The following is a 14,588-nucleotide window of genomic DNA, read 5'->3' as shown; positions in this document are numbered from 1 at the left end:
AATGGACAAATGATTAGATTGAATGAATGAATCAATGAACAAATGAATGAGTCAAAGATTAAAAGGGGTAGAAGGATAAATGAAAGACTGGACAATTAGAAAAATGAATGAAATAGATGACTAAGAAAACAACAGTTGGGTAACAGAACAAACGAGTGAATGATTTAACAGGAAAAAGCTGAAAAGGCAGGGTACCCAGCAAAACAATGGAGAGAAATCAGGGCCCTGACCCAAGGCTGTGGCTGTAGTATCAGTTTAATGGGGGTTATTTCTATACAAAATCTGCCTCCCCCATTTCCCACCCCTGCCCTAGGAGAAGGGGACCAGCCTGGGTAGGGGGAGGGAGGTATCCCCCAAAGGGCTGTCATCACCCCCAAGGCAGAGGGCCCACTCAGCAGCTGCCCTATCCCCTTCCCTGAGAGAAGGAGGACATAAAGTAGCTTGGCCCAGGTCCCAGCCCTCTCCTCCCCTCCCCTGCAGCAGCAAGGCAGGGAGTGACTGGCCTGGGCTTCCCCAGGGTTCTAGGGGTCCCTCAGTTAAGAGAGGAGTCGTCATCACTGCCTTCACCCCCAGCCCCCCGCTCGTCCCGGCTCTCGGCCACAGTGCTTTCGTCAATATTCTCCAGGGAGTCGGCGTGCTGGACAGACAGCTCTGAGAGTGCCACGCTGGGCAAGGGGCTCTGCTCCGGGTGCAGCCATGGCTTGAAGTGAGGCCGGTGCTTCTGTTTCCATTCTGGATACTTCATGCATGCTTTGTACATCTTCTTCATCGCCTGTGCCACCGGGACCAGAGTAGGCAGGGAAGAGAAGAGAGGGTACCACATCAGGGGGCCTCCTACACACCCATACTGCCTTCCCATCCCAGGCTCCCCCTGCCCCCGCCTCCACCCACCTCTATGACTTGGTCTCCACCACCATTTCCAGGCCCACCCAGCCCCTTTCCCACCCTCCTCCCCACTTGCCAAGGCTACTCACCTTGGGAGCCAAGAACTGAGATGACTTATTCACTACCCACTTGGGTAAGGATCCTGTGAAGAGAAAAGAGTGACTGAAAACAACAAACTGAGCTGTAGGAGGGAGGGTATCTCAGAGGGCATCTATCCTACATCTACCCAAGCAGGAATCTCCTCTCCAATATTCCTGACAAGTGACTCATTCAGCCTCTGCCCGAAGTCCTCCAAATGACAAGAAACTCACTACCACATAAGACAAGTCATTATTCTTTTGTGTGACTCTGATCGTTGAAAAGCTTTTCCTAAACTCACTTTCTCCTATTTTCGGCTGGAGGACCAACAGTCAGAGGAAAAGAAAAGCTTCCTGCTGAGGACGGGGTGAGATGAGATGCTCCCTAAAGTCTTAACACCATCAAAGGAGGAAATGTCTAGAAATGGGCATGTGGACGAAGTGGGAGCCAAGAGACAAACACGTATTCAGACCTTCTAAGAGCCTCTGAAAACAAGAGATACTATATATTTTTTAAGCTGGCCACGTGACAAGGAATAGACTGAAAATCAGCAGTTTGGACGCAGTGGTCTAGCAACTCTACCGTTGTCAGCGAATCTCTTCTTCTACCTACAGGTACACTTCTACCTGGAGAAGTGGTTCCTGAAACTGTCCACAGGGTCCTCTTCACTGGACCTCAATTGAGCATATCCAAAGCCACCCTGGTTCTTCACCATGGTGCTTCTGACATCACAATCTTCATGGTGGACACCACCATTCACCTGCCTACCTTGTTCATAACTTACTACTGAATAAAGTTCAAATCCCTGTGCGTGGCACTTGCTCTCCACAATCTGATGCTTCTCTCCCTATCCATCCAACTTCTCCAATGCTCCCCCGGTCTAGACACACGGTACCCAACCAAATATACAACTCACTCTCCGTTTCTTGGGCCTCTACGCTAACCACCTTCATGCCTTTGCTCACACTGTTTCTTGCTCCTGGGATGATCACCCTCCCTTGATTCCCATTGAACTTCCAGTCACTCCTTAAAGCCCAACTCACAAGCTTCCTCCTCCAGGAAGCCTTCCCGGATATATCCCTCATCAGCAACACCCTCTCCCCTCAGAGTTCACAGGGCATTCTGTTTTTCAGTGTCGCCTAGATTGAGTTTTCACAAGACTATGAACTTCAACATCTAAATTAGCTTGTCCAGTACCAATGTACACAGTAGATATCTAATAAGTGATGAATCATCTACGAAGTGACAGATAATAAGCAACAAAAAAGGGCCCCTTCCATGATGGACAACCACAGATGCTGTCCTCTTTGAACCTTTTCTCATGCAGTAAGGAGATGACCCTTCTCTTATGCTGTATACTCGGTACTCCAGGATGGCCAATTCTCTGGCTGAGAGTATGTGTATTAGGGAAGGGGGAAGAAAGGGGGCTGCCATGACACATACATACTTCCCCCAGCAGAAGGCAGTGTGTTTCCTTTCTGTCTCTGTGTTCCCCGCAGGCACTTATTGGTTGACTGACTGGTCTTAACCTCACAATGGATGGGGAGAGACAATCTCTATGCCAAGGCTAACATCAGGTCCAGGGCTTAGGCCCTTATGGATTCTAAGCCAATCTTATCTCCAACCCTCAGCTTTAGGCCCTGAGGCTCTCCTGGCCTGGGCTCAGACACTGCTGACCATCTTTCCCTCTCTCCTTAGAGAGGCAGTGGGATATGGCGATGGGAAGAGCCCCAGACTTGGACCCAGAGCTAGATTTGGGTCCTGGCTCCGACTCTTACTAGCCAGGTGACCCTAGGCAAGTCACCCCCTGAAGTCTTATTTCCTCATCTACAGAATATCTCTTTCATGTAGAAAGGGGATTCTATCTGTGCCTGGTCTCAAGGGGCAGCAGGTGTGAACAACATGGGGAAACTGTGGAGAGGCAGACCACCAGTTACCACCAAATGAGATAGGCTCCCTCAGGAGGAGGTTCACCCTCCCTGAAGGTCATCCACAGGAGGCCTCTCCTGCCCCCCCATTTCTGGTGCCTTCTATAGACAGATTTACACAGATCTTGTGTGCACACTGCTACTTCATGTTGTCTTCCCTGTGAGACTGGGAGCTCCCTGAGAGCTACGCCTGCATCTAGCCTTTCCTTGTATCCCTGGTGCTCAGCACAGTGCCTGGAACAGTGTTTAATTAAGGCCTGCTGACCCACTGAGGTGGAGGCCGAGACAGAAGCTTTTTGGGGGAACAACAGAAGGGATTCCTGCTCAGATACAGAGCCAGACACTGTCATTCCGGAGTCAGGGCGATCCAGAAACAAGACCATGCTGGAATTGGGTTGAGGGAAGCTAGGAAGACAGCAGTATCCATCCAGCCCTCTTCAGTGGGCGAGGTGCCCATTCAGAAGGGCCAGAGCCAGAAGGTCACGAGAGTCACTGTGGCCACATCAGGGCCCCTTTGTAAGCACCTCCTCATGATGTTCTTGACTCTCCAGGTCTGCTGGACTCCCATCTCTTTCCTTAGGTCCCTACTGGTGTTCTTCTAAAAAGTCCAACCTGTGTCCCTGGTGACTTAAGGGGAAAAGTGCATGTCCATGCTGAAGCCAGTGACAGTATCAGACAAAGAAGGGGGCTGTGCCCCCTAAGGCATTTTTTTTTCTAGCGGAGAAGGGTGCCTAGCAAAGATAAAGCCCAGAAAAGGATGACAATGTCAGGTGTACCTGGGACTCAGGCTCTGGGCCACATTCTTTTTCTCTCTCACATGGAGAGAGAATTGAACAACAAATGATAGTGCCTAGCTCCCCCTGGAGAAAAGCACTTCCCAAGCAGCCCTCTGCTTGGACCCCTGGGGCACCCTTATCTTGTCACTGAGGGTTCTTGCTGTTTGTGGCTGATGACTAAATGGGGACATACAGCACCTGGCTCCACATACAGGAGGCACTTATTTTTAAAATGTTTGGAAGCTGAATAAGGAAGAATAACAACAGATCACACTTATAAAGTGATATAAGGTTTGCAAAGTGTATTAACACATTAATGTATAATATATATTAAATGGAAATTACATATTTATTATTCTAATATTTTAGATATGTGTATATACATACATACCTATATACATTTATATTATATGTGTACGTATATATAATATCTCTATCTAAAATGGAAAGAGAAACTATAAAGGGTCATCTTTCCATCTAAAAATCATAAATTTGACCATGTGTGAGTGCCCAGAACAGGAACTGTGGAATAAGGATGGGCCAGGATCACAGACTTGGTGCCCAGAGCTCCAACCTAGGACTGCAACCGAGGGCACAGGATGCCCAGTCTGATCATTGATTAACCCTGTCCCCAGGCACAAGAGCAGGTGGAGAGAGAAGCTGCATGCCCAACGGCATACCCAACTCTTTTCAACACAATGATACAGAGCAGTTCCAAAGGACTCATGATGAAAAATGCTATCTACCTCCAGAGAGAGAACTGGTAGACTCTAAATGCAGAGAGCCGAAGCATTTTTTTTCCTTTTTATTTTTCTTGCTTTTTTCCCCCCAACATGTCTAATGTGGAAATATGTTTTGCGTAATGTCATCTGTATAATGGGTATTGCATTTCTTGCCTTCTCAGTGGGTGGGGGAGGATTCTTTTGAAACTGAAAGTAAACATGAAAAATTAAATTAAAAAACAAAAAGCCAAAAGGATGCTCAGAGCTTCGAGCTAGGCCAATAGATCTGATTTGACATAGCCCCTAGCCCAGAGCAGTACTCAGTGTAGAGACTGTGGACTCAGTCCTCTGACAGGACAGTAGCTTGAGGGGAGGTGGGAAGGGAATGAGAGGAGAGGTTCTACCAAAAGGGGCAGCATCTCAGACTCTGCCCCCAGAGCTTCCAACTAAGCCAGCAACACTATGCTGCTGTCCAAGACAGATCACTGGAAGAATGAGTAAACCAAAAAGAGAAAGAAAAGAAAAAGCTATTTTGAGGCTCAAGATGTCCAGTACAGAAACCCAGAAGAGGAAAATAGCACCAGCACACCTACAAGAAAAGCTTCAAAAAATAAAAATAAACCACACACAGCTTGCCTACAAGACCAATTAGAATTCCCAGAAGAAATAATGCCAAGAGTTTAAGAACAGTATTACAAATGAAATAAGTGATAGAGGAAAGAACTGCAAAAGAAATGAGAGCTACGGAGGAAAGATTTAGAAAGAGAATTAATAGCCTGACAAGAATACAAAACCTTACCCAAGTAACTAAAAATAAGAATGAAGCAAACGAATTAGTGACTCTGTGAAAAAAAAACCAAGAAATATTAAAACAAAGTCAAAAGGCTGAAAAAATAGAAGAAAATATACGAGACATCATATCTAAAACAAGTGACTTAGAAAACAGATCAAGGAGAGTGAATGTAAGGCTCATTGAACTATGTGAAAGCCGTAACCAAAATAAACAAACCTAAATACCATATTTCAAGAAATCATGACAGGATACTGTTTAGATCTCTTTGAAGCAGAAGGCAAAATGAAAATAGAAAGAATCCACCAGTTACCTCCTGAAAAAAACAAACTCCAAAATGACATTTCTAGGAACATCACAGTGAAAATTCAGAGCTACCATGTCAGAGAGAAAATACAGTAAACAACCAGGAAGAAAGAATTCAAGTCCCAAGGATCCACAGTCAGGAGCACACAGAGATTCAGTAGTTGTCACTATACAACAGCAGAGAACATAGGATATAAAATTCTGAAAGGGAAGAGATAGAGGCTACAGTGAAAAATAACATATGCAGTAAAACAGAGTATAAACCTACAAGAGAAAAAAAAAATGGACCTTTAATGTGATAGAAGATTTCCAAGCATTCCTGATGAAAAGACCTGAGTAAAAACTTAAATTGGGTGGGGGAAGACAGATTTTTTTGGGCGGGGAGGGGTGGGTGATACGAGAATCCCCAATGTGATTTTTGTATGCTCTGATGATCTTTTTTTTTTTTTAAGGCAATTAGGGTAAAGTGACTTGCCCAGGGGCACACAGCTAAGTGTTAAGTGTTTGGTCTGAGGCTGGATTTGAACTCAGGTCCTCCTGACTTCAGGGCCGGTGCTCTATCCACTGCACCACCTACCTGCCCCTATGCTCTGATGATCTTAAAAGAAGGGGAAGATATAACAGGTAAGAAAAAGGGAAGAATGGAGGGGGGGGGGACTTATGAAATCATATCGTTAGGGGGTACAAGTAAAAGTCTATACAAATGAGAATAGGGTGGGGAGAGCAGGCATCACTTGAATTTCATTTTGAACTGATGAACAGAAAAGTGAGCAAAGCCAGGAGAATAATTTATACTACAAAAACAACATTGCAAAAAAAATCATTTTGAAAGACTTAAGGTCTCTGATCAATGCAATGATCAACCATGAATCTGAAAGACTGAGAAGCATGACAACCACACCTCCAGACTGAGAGGAAAATGGAACACAACTAAAGAGACACTATTTTTTTTTAAACATGGCGAATGTGGGAGTTTGTTTTGCTTGACTATGCATCTCTGTTGCATAGGTTTTGTTTTTCTTTTCAGAGGTGGGTTGGAAAGAAGAAGGAAATCTATTGGATAATGTAGGGGAAAACAAAATTTAATTCTAAAAAAGGGGAAAACATACATATATTATCTCACAACCACCTTAGGATAATAATTTCATAGGTTTAGAGCTGAAAGAGACTGTGGCAGGTGAAAGATGAAATGACTAAGGAAACAAAGGTTCACTCTTCTGAGCATATCGATTTATTAAGCATTGCATGCCAATTGCTCAACAAGCTGGGATCGTTTGCTGTTCTGAACACATCAATTTATTGGGGCAGCTAGGTGGCGCAGTGGATAGAGCACCAGCCCTGAAGTCAGGAGGACCTGAGTTCAAATCTGACCTCAGACCAAACACTTGACATGTTTTAGCTGTGTGACCTTGGGCAAGTCACTTAACCCCAATTGCCTCACTTAAAAAAAAAAAACAAAACATTGATTTATTAAGCAGTAAATGCCAAGTGCGCAACAAACTGGGACCAGACCGCCTCAGTTTAGGCCTGACCTCAAATATTGGGGAAGACAGACTTTTATACATTAAAAACAATTAACCAAATAAGAATTAATTAAAAGGAAACAATACAACATTTCTCAGTGGAGGAAAGATTAGGGACTTGTGAGGAGGAGAGTGAACAGGTACAATTCCTTGAAATCAGAAGAGGCATCCCACTCCACCCCCCCCCCCAAATGTCTGTAAACAATCAAAGGAACATGGAAACAGTAACTGATTGATCAGTAGGGGGCCAGTTTTCAGATAAGACACATAGGTTGCTCGAAATGTACAATTGTGAGAAAACTCCTTACTTCAGTCTTTGAATCAGACTGGGTTTCTGGTTGTCATAATCTAGGTCCTTGGTTAAGGGTTTTTAAGCAGTAGATTACCTAATGTTGTATTGTTTCCTTTTAATTAATTGGCCTTATTTGACTAATAGTTTTTAATGTATAAAAAGTCTGTATCCTCCTGTATTTGGGGTCCAGGCCTAAGCTACGGAAGGGGCCTGGTCCTGACGTGTTGGGCAATTGATTAATAAATCAATTTCCTTGGAAGATGGAAGCTTTGTTTCCTCAGTCATTTCATCTTCCACCTGCCATAGGACCATGGAGGCTACCTCATGCAAACCACTCATATTACAGACGAGGAAAATGAGGCTCAGAAAGCTTAGGTCACTTGCCCAAGTGGCAAAGCTGGGATTTGTGCCAGAGTCTTTGACCCTCAAATCCGCTGCTCCCTCTGATGCACCCTGATGTGTCCTGAGGACACAAGGTGGGATAGAGAATGAACCTGTGATTTCACTGGGATAGGGAAATCCTACAGGTTAGGAGAAGTTAACTCGGAGTCTCCTAGAGGACTAAGAGGGAGGGTAAGTGACTTGCCTAAAGTCACCCATACAAAGAGAAGAGGTAAGCCCAGGTCTTCCTGGCTGGCTTTGTCCACGATGCCACACTGTCTCACACTAAGAGGTGGGGGTTATTTTTGTTTCCCCGTTTTATATACAATGAACATGAAGCTGAGAAGTCAAGTGACCTAACAGGCTAAGAACTGAATGGGGCAGGATTTGAACCCAGGTCTTCTTCACTCCAAGTCCAATCAGTGCTCCATCTGCTAAGCCACACTTCCTCTGACTCAAAGGGGCTGTCTCCTCCTGAGGTCCCTCCCTCTATCCCAGGCTCTACCCTCCTGGTCCTCTATGTTTAAATCCTCAAGGTCAATCAAGGCAGCATTTATTATGCACCTAAACATGTACCCAGCATTGTGATAGCCATCAGGAGTACAAATAGAAATATGAGACAGTCTTTGCCCTCAAGAGCTTAATTAAATTCTATGAGGGGGGGATACATTTTCACAAATGAGTATATAGAAGACATTTACTAAATAAATACACTGACTTGGGAGGAGAGGAGACCCAAAAGTGGAGAAACAGGAAGAAGTTTCTTGAAGAAAGTGGTATTTAAGCTGGGTCTTGAAAGGATTCAGTGGTTCTAAGTAGCAGAGGTGAGCAGGGAAAGTCCTTTGGGCAGGACAGCAATCTCACTCCTTCCTCTCCCTTGTTTCCCCGTATCTCCCCCCACCCAAATCCAAACACAGTCCCTATGCCATCTGTTTTGTGAGGAAAGATGTTCCAAGCACGATTATCCCAATCTTAGAGGTAAGGAAATTGATATTCAGAGACAAAGTGATTTCCCAAGGTCACAGTTAGTAAGTTTTATAGCTGGGGTTCAAAATCATATCTTCTGACTCAAAGACCAGGGCTCCTTTTCCACTCTACCACAGCTGCCTCCCAAGAATTCAGGTGTCCCTCTTTTCCTAGTCTTCAATTCCTTCCCCTTGTCCCTGACCCCAAAGACAATAAGTTACAATTTTTTATGGAGAAAAGCGTCAACAAATTAGTCAGTGGTGGGGCAGCTAGGTGGCGCAGTAAATAGAGCACCAGCCCTGAAGTCAGGAGGACCTGCGTTCAAATCTGGCCTCAGATCAAACACTTGACATGTACTAGCTGTGTGACCTTGGGCAAGTCATTTAACCCCGATTGCCTCACCAAAAAAATTAAATTGAATTAAATTAAATAAAAAAAAATTAGTCAGTGGATTAGAGTCTAATGGCATTTGCCTGTTTCTGGAAGGATAAAGGGACAGGATGAAGAGAATTTATAAGATTTTAAAATTGTAAAGTGCTTAGAAGTAGCAAGTCAAAGTATTCCCATTTAACAGAAAAAAAAAAAAAACTGAGGCTAGACAAAGGAAACGGACTTGTCCAAGGTTATAGATCTAGCAAGGTCTAGAACCCAGAGCACCTGAGTCCTGCTACCCTGACTTCTGTCCAGCACTATGACAGGCTAAGGTGAATCTCACACCCTAATAAATACAGATTGAGCCCATCTCCTAGAACAAACAGAACAGACTATAAAAAGGGGTGGCCACATACCCAGTCATTTTTTTTATTCTTCATCCCCACCCCACCCCCATCTCTTATCCTCACTGACCATGAATAACTTGAGCTAATCTTCAAACCCACAGGTTTTCCCTCAGGCCTCATCCTCCTGGCTCTCTGAGTATGTAATACTGTTCACCAACTCTTATCCTGCATTGTTCTGAATTATAGTTACCTATTTCTGCTTGGGCCTCCTACCCAACAGCAAGCTCCCTAAGGCACTTCTGTCATATCAAGGGCTCCATTTGTAACCTGTATTTCCTATTCATCCCCTACCACTTTACCTGGCACAAGGCAGGGCACACAGCAGGGTACGGAGGGTATGGAAGGAAGCTGGGGATAGATATGTTGCTCTGTCTTGGGGTGGGGAGGCTCTCAGAAGGGAAAGGAACAGGAGGGGAGGGGGCCAGGCCAGATGCAATGTCTCACCTTTGGGGTCTACCTGGGCCAGGTAGGTGATGACAGAGCTCTTGGGACCTGTGCTCTGGATGAGGTAGCCCGTCTGGATGGACACAGCTCGGACCAGGTCTTTTCGGGGTGGGTATTTCTAGGAAGGGAATGATAGGCATGAGGTACAGGTGTGGCTGACCCCTGAGGCAGGAAGAAGAGGTAGCAGAGGCCTCCCTGGCACTTGGAGCCTAGAGGGGGAAGGCCTCCTAAACTGCCCTCCTACCCACATACACCTTCCCACACTCCCTTCTCTGGGCTGCCCTGGGGGCACTGTCCCACCTTGCCCTTGTTACACCTCTAGGGACCTCTGAGGCCCACCCTGGATCTTTACCTCTCTCCTATCCTCTGGCTCTGGCCTTTCCCCAGCCCTCTTCCATCTCAAGGTATCAAATAATTCAATAATCAATGCTATTGTTATAAAATTATCCCTTTCATCACCCTACTAAACTTGGAGCTTCTCCATGACTCTTTTCTTTTCTGCTGTTGCTTTTTTTTAACATATCTGTATCTTTATTTGAACAATGTTTTTCTGTGGTCATGACCCTCAGGTTTCAAACAATCACCTTGGAGGTCATCCAGTCCAACCTCCTCAATTTAAAAAATGAGAAAACTGAAGCCTAGAGTAGAGCAGGGGCCTGCCCCATGACACACGAGCAAATGGTCCATCCAGGACTGGGACCCAGGCTTCCTGACTCCCGCTGCAGGATTATAATCATGGAAAGAATTATGCTTGCCATTTCTCTAGAGGCCTGAGATTCATTAAGGACTCTCCCTCACATAAGTTGTTTAAGTTGTGGGTTATGATTCCTATTTAACAAATGAGAAAACTGAGGCCAGGCAAAGTGAAGTGAACTCTCCAGTGTCACAGCCAGAAGACCACTGGCCAACCCTCAAGATGTGACCTCAGAGTCTGAAGGAACTGACGGCAGAGACTAGAATGAGATTGGAGGCCATGACGCAGGAGCGTGGCAGGAGAAGACAATGGGCCACTGTAAAACGAGGGGGCTGGAGGAAATGATCTTTAGAGTCACTTGCAGCTCTCGATGCTATGATCCAGGAGGACTAGGTCTTGTGACATAATCATTCATATTTTCAGAGCGCTTTAACACTAACCAAAGCGGCTTTCCTCCCTCCAAGGCGTATTGTTGTACCCATTTTACAGGTGAGGAAACTAAGGCTGGCACAGGTGACTTGCCCATGGTCACATCAGTTGTTGATCGTAGGGCTGAAACTCAAACTCTAAGACTTGGGTTCTGTCCACTGCACTGCACTGCCACTCAACCTCCCCCAGGATGCCCAGACCCCAGCCTTGCACACAGTTGGTATCTATAAGCATTTGGTGCCCTGGACTCACTTTGTACAGGGCTTCAGACTTCCCAAAGCACTTTCCTATCTATTCCCTTCACTGGATCTTCAGTCCAAGGTGGAAGACAGGGGAGGAAATATCATCCCCATTTCAGAAATGGAAAAACTGGGCCTCAGAGAAAGGAAGGAATTTGCCCAAAATAACACATTAGGTCGGTCCCAAACCAAGTCTAGAATCTGGGACTCTCAGGCTCTTCTCCCAACAGCGGGTGCCTGCCAGCACACTCACTGGGTGCTTGACTGAGTAGTTCATGATGATGTAATCAGCTCCCATGGGCAGCCAGGATCGGAGGGTGATGACGTCACGGTTCTTCAGGGGTTTCGGACACCTCCCTAAGTAGGAGAAAAGGGCTGTTAGACTGGAGACCACATGCCCCACCTCATCCCACATGCCCCTCCCATGGCTCCAGGCTCCCTCCCAGAGACCAGGACTCTGCCAAGAGTGACTGGGCCTGGTCCAAGAAGCTACCAAGCAGTGATCCAAGTGTCCAGCTGTCCCAGCTGCAGCCCTGCCTCCCAGCAATCCTCTCCCTCCCCCAGGTGGCCTTCTCTGGCTACTAGTCCTGTGCCCTCCTCAACCCCAAGCATGGAGGAACCACACGCAGGAACACTGGCTTCTGTTCTTTCTCCAATTGTTTCCTGACGAGCATAATCACTTCCCTTACAAGGGCAGGAAGCTCCCCTGGGACAGAGGAGATCTCCTCCTCCTCCTGTCAGGCACACAGTGCCTGACACCACCCCGAGCAGGCAAAGCTCCCAGGGAGACTTCGGTTAACACAGGCTGGGTGAGAAAGGGGAAATGCTAGGAAAAGGGGGAGAAGCGAGACGGGGGAACGGAAGAAGGGAGGGTGACAGGATCATGGTCTTCCCATCTGTGAAGGGCTAACCTGGAGCAGAGAAGATAAGATTTGTTCTGCCTGGTCCCACAGGACAAAACTAAGACCAATGGGAGGGAAGTTATGGAGAAAAAGATTCCAGACCAACATAAGGAAGGATTCTTAACAACTGGGACCATCTGATCCGATACACCAATGAAATTAAACAAAGAGGAAGTCGTCCTATACATATAAAAACTGTGTTTGTGGAGTCAAGGAACTGGAAACTAAGGGGCTGCCCATCAATTGGGGGATGGCTGTACCAACTATGGTACAGGAGTGTAACAGAATCTACTGTGCTGTAAGAAATGATGAAAGGGATGTTCTCAGAGAAACCTGGAAAGATTTGAATGAACTGATGCAGAGTGAAGTGAGCAGAACCAGGAGAACAACTGATACAATAAAAATTTTGTAAAAACAAACAATTGCGGATGACTTAAGAACTCTGATCAACATAATGATCAACAATGATGCCGAAAGAGAGGTGACTAAATATACAGAATGAGATAAATTTTTGGTCATGCCCAATATGGGGATTTGTTTTTTTGGGTTTTTTTTTGTTTGTTTGTTTGTTTTGCTTTTTGGTGAGGCAATAGGGGTTAAGTGACTTGCCCAGGGTCACACAGCTAGTAAGTGTCAAGTGTCTAAAGCTGTATTTGAACTCAGGTCCTCCTAACTCCAAGGCCAGAGCTCTATCCACTGCGCCACCTAACTGCCCCAGGATTTGTTTTGCTTGACTATGCATATACATTTAAGTGTTTGTTGTTGGCAAGGGGCGATGGAGAAGGAGCAGGAAGGGAGGTAGCAGGTTGGGAGGAGTAAAAAATAAATGCTTAATAATTTTAAAATAATTAAAAACTTTAAACGTGAATTGGGACTCTCCTACAGTGAAGAAGTAAGCTGTCTTGGGAGGGAGGGAGGCAGTAGCCATCACTGAGGCCCCTGGTGTCAGAAAGGCAGCTCTGAATGTCAATGTCTGAGATTCTAATCTTCATGAGGCACCCTGGCAGAGGACAGAGTGCTGGAATTGGAAGGAAGACCTGCCTTCAAACCCTGTCTCTGACACTTTCTATCTATGTGACCCTGGGCTCAAAGTCTCAGAGTCTCAGTTTCTTCATCTGTAAAATGGGGATGTCTCTAGACATATCTCACCATCTTTCCGGGAGGCTCAAATGAGATAATGTATAGAGAAGTGCTTTGTGAACATTAAAGCGCTTTATTCTCGTGCTAAAATTTCATGATTCCAAGATGCCATGACTTCAAAGTCTTAGAGCCCAGAATTCTAAGATATTTATGGTTCTAAGATTCCATATTCTCAAATTCTGTGATTCTGTGCATCCATCACTCTTCTACAGGGGCACAGAAAAGGAAATGGGGGCTCAAGAAAGAGTGACAGGTGAGAAGGGAAGAGGCCGGAGATGGAGGATAGGTCCGCAGGTGCTCACAGGAGTAGTAGCCCACGTCGGCATTCACAGTAAGGCGGGCGATGTCAAAGGTCTCGATCACATTGCTGTCCCACTTCTTACGGTACTCGATGTCATGCAGCACATCATAGAGTGTCTCAGCCGGCACATCTCGGCACTCCATCCGACACTGCAGGTGGACAGACAGATGGACAAAGGTCAGTGCCCAGGTTGGAGGAGCCCCAGGAAGCCAGACGTAGAGAGGAGGGGCTGGGTCAGTCCAGTGGAGGATGGTCCACAGAAACCACACCCAACAAGGGACCCTGGACAGACAGCCAGGCAAGTGCAGCACCAAGCACCCTGGGGTGCTGAACTCTGGACCAAAGACTCATCGTTAAAATAATTCTAGAAATGACCAACACTTTGTAACGAGGATAATGAAGTGACCATAAACCTCTATGCCCCACATACATCAACAGAGCCAAGACCTCCTCCGCCTCACGTAAGACCTGTCTCTAGCAATGCAGAGCATGATCCCTCTACAGGCAATTAGGTGGTGCACTGGATAAGAGTACTGAACCTGAGAAGATCTCAGTTCAAATATAGCCTCAAGCATGTGTCACCCAGGCAAGTCACTTAAGTTCTGTTGACTTCGGTTTCCCCATATATAAAATGAGGATAATAGTACCAACCTCCCAGGGTTGTCGTGAGGACAAAATGAGTTCATTATTTGTAAAGCAGGTGGAAAGCTTTAAAGTGCTATGTAAATGCTAGCTATTCTTATGTTATTATCATCACAATTACAGTAAAAAATCATGGTAGCTAGTCTTTGAGTGAAGAGTCAAAAAGAATGATGGATTTGCAGTGATGAGTTGTTGTCTAGTCATGTCTAACTCTTCACGACCCCATTTGGGATTTTCTTGGCAAAAATACTACAGTGGTTTGCTATTTCCTTCTCCAGCTCATTCTGCTGATGAGGAAACTGAGGCAAACAGGGTGAAGTGACCTGTCCAAGTTACTTGCCCAGCTAGTAAGTGTCTGAGGCTGGATCTGA

The 14,588-nt window shown here is 45.8% G+C and overlaps 1 protein-coding gene across 1 annotated transcript in view; it reads right to left on the bottom strand.

The window, feature by feature from the left end:
* Positions 1-237: 237 nt before the first annotated feature.
* STARD10 (StAR related lipid transfer domain containing 10) overlaps positions 238-14,588 on the bottom strand; it is a 35,491-nt gene continuing 21,140 nt past the window's right edge. The window contains exons 3-7 of the mRNA XM_027848250.1: positions 13,577-13,724; positions 11,486-11,589; positions 9,871-9,988; positions 975-1,027; positions 238-772 (exon numbers count right to left, since the gene is read on the bottom strand). Of these exons, the coding sequence (XP_027704051.1) occupies positions 533-772; positions 975-1,027; positions 9,871-9,988; positions 11,486-11,589; positions 13,577-13,724 (663 nt within the window). The 3' untranslated portion in view covers positions 238-532. The remainder of the gene's footprint in view (positions 773-974; positions 1,028-9,870; positions 9,989-11,485; positions 11,590-13,576; positions 13,725-14,588) is intronic.

Source organism: Vombatus ursinus, unplaced genomic scaffold (assembly GCF_900497805.2).
Source record: "Vombatus ursinus unplaced genomic scaffold, bare-nosed wombat genome assembly UNPS02005659.1, whole genome shotgun sequence".
NCBI lineage: Eukaryota > Metazoa > Chordata > Mammalia > Diprotodontia > Vombatidae > Vombatus > Vombatus ursinus.
Note: the sequence above shows the minus strand (reverse complement) of the source record. Positions and strands in the feature narration are given on the sequence as shown.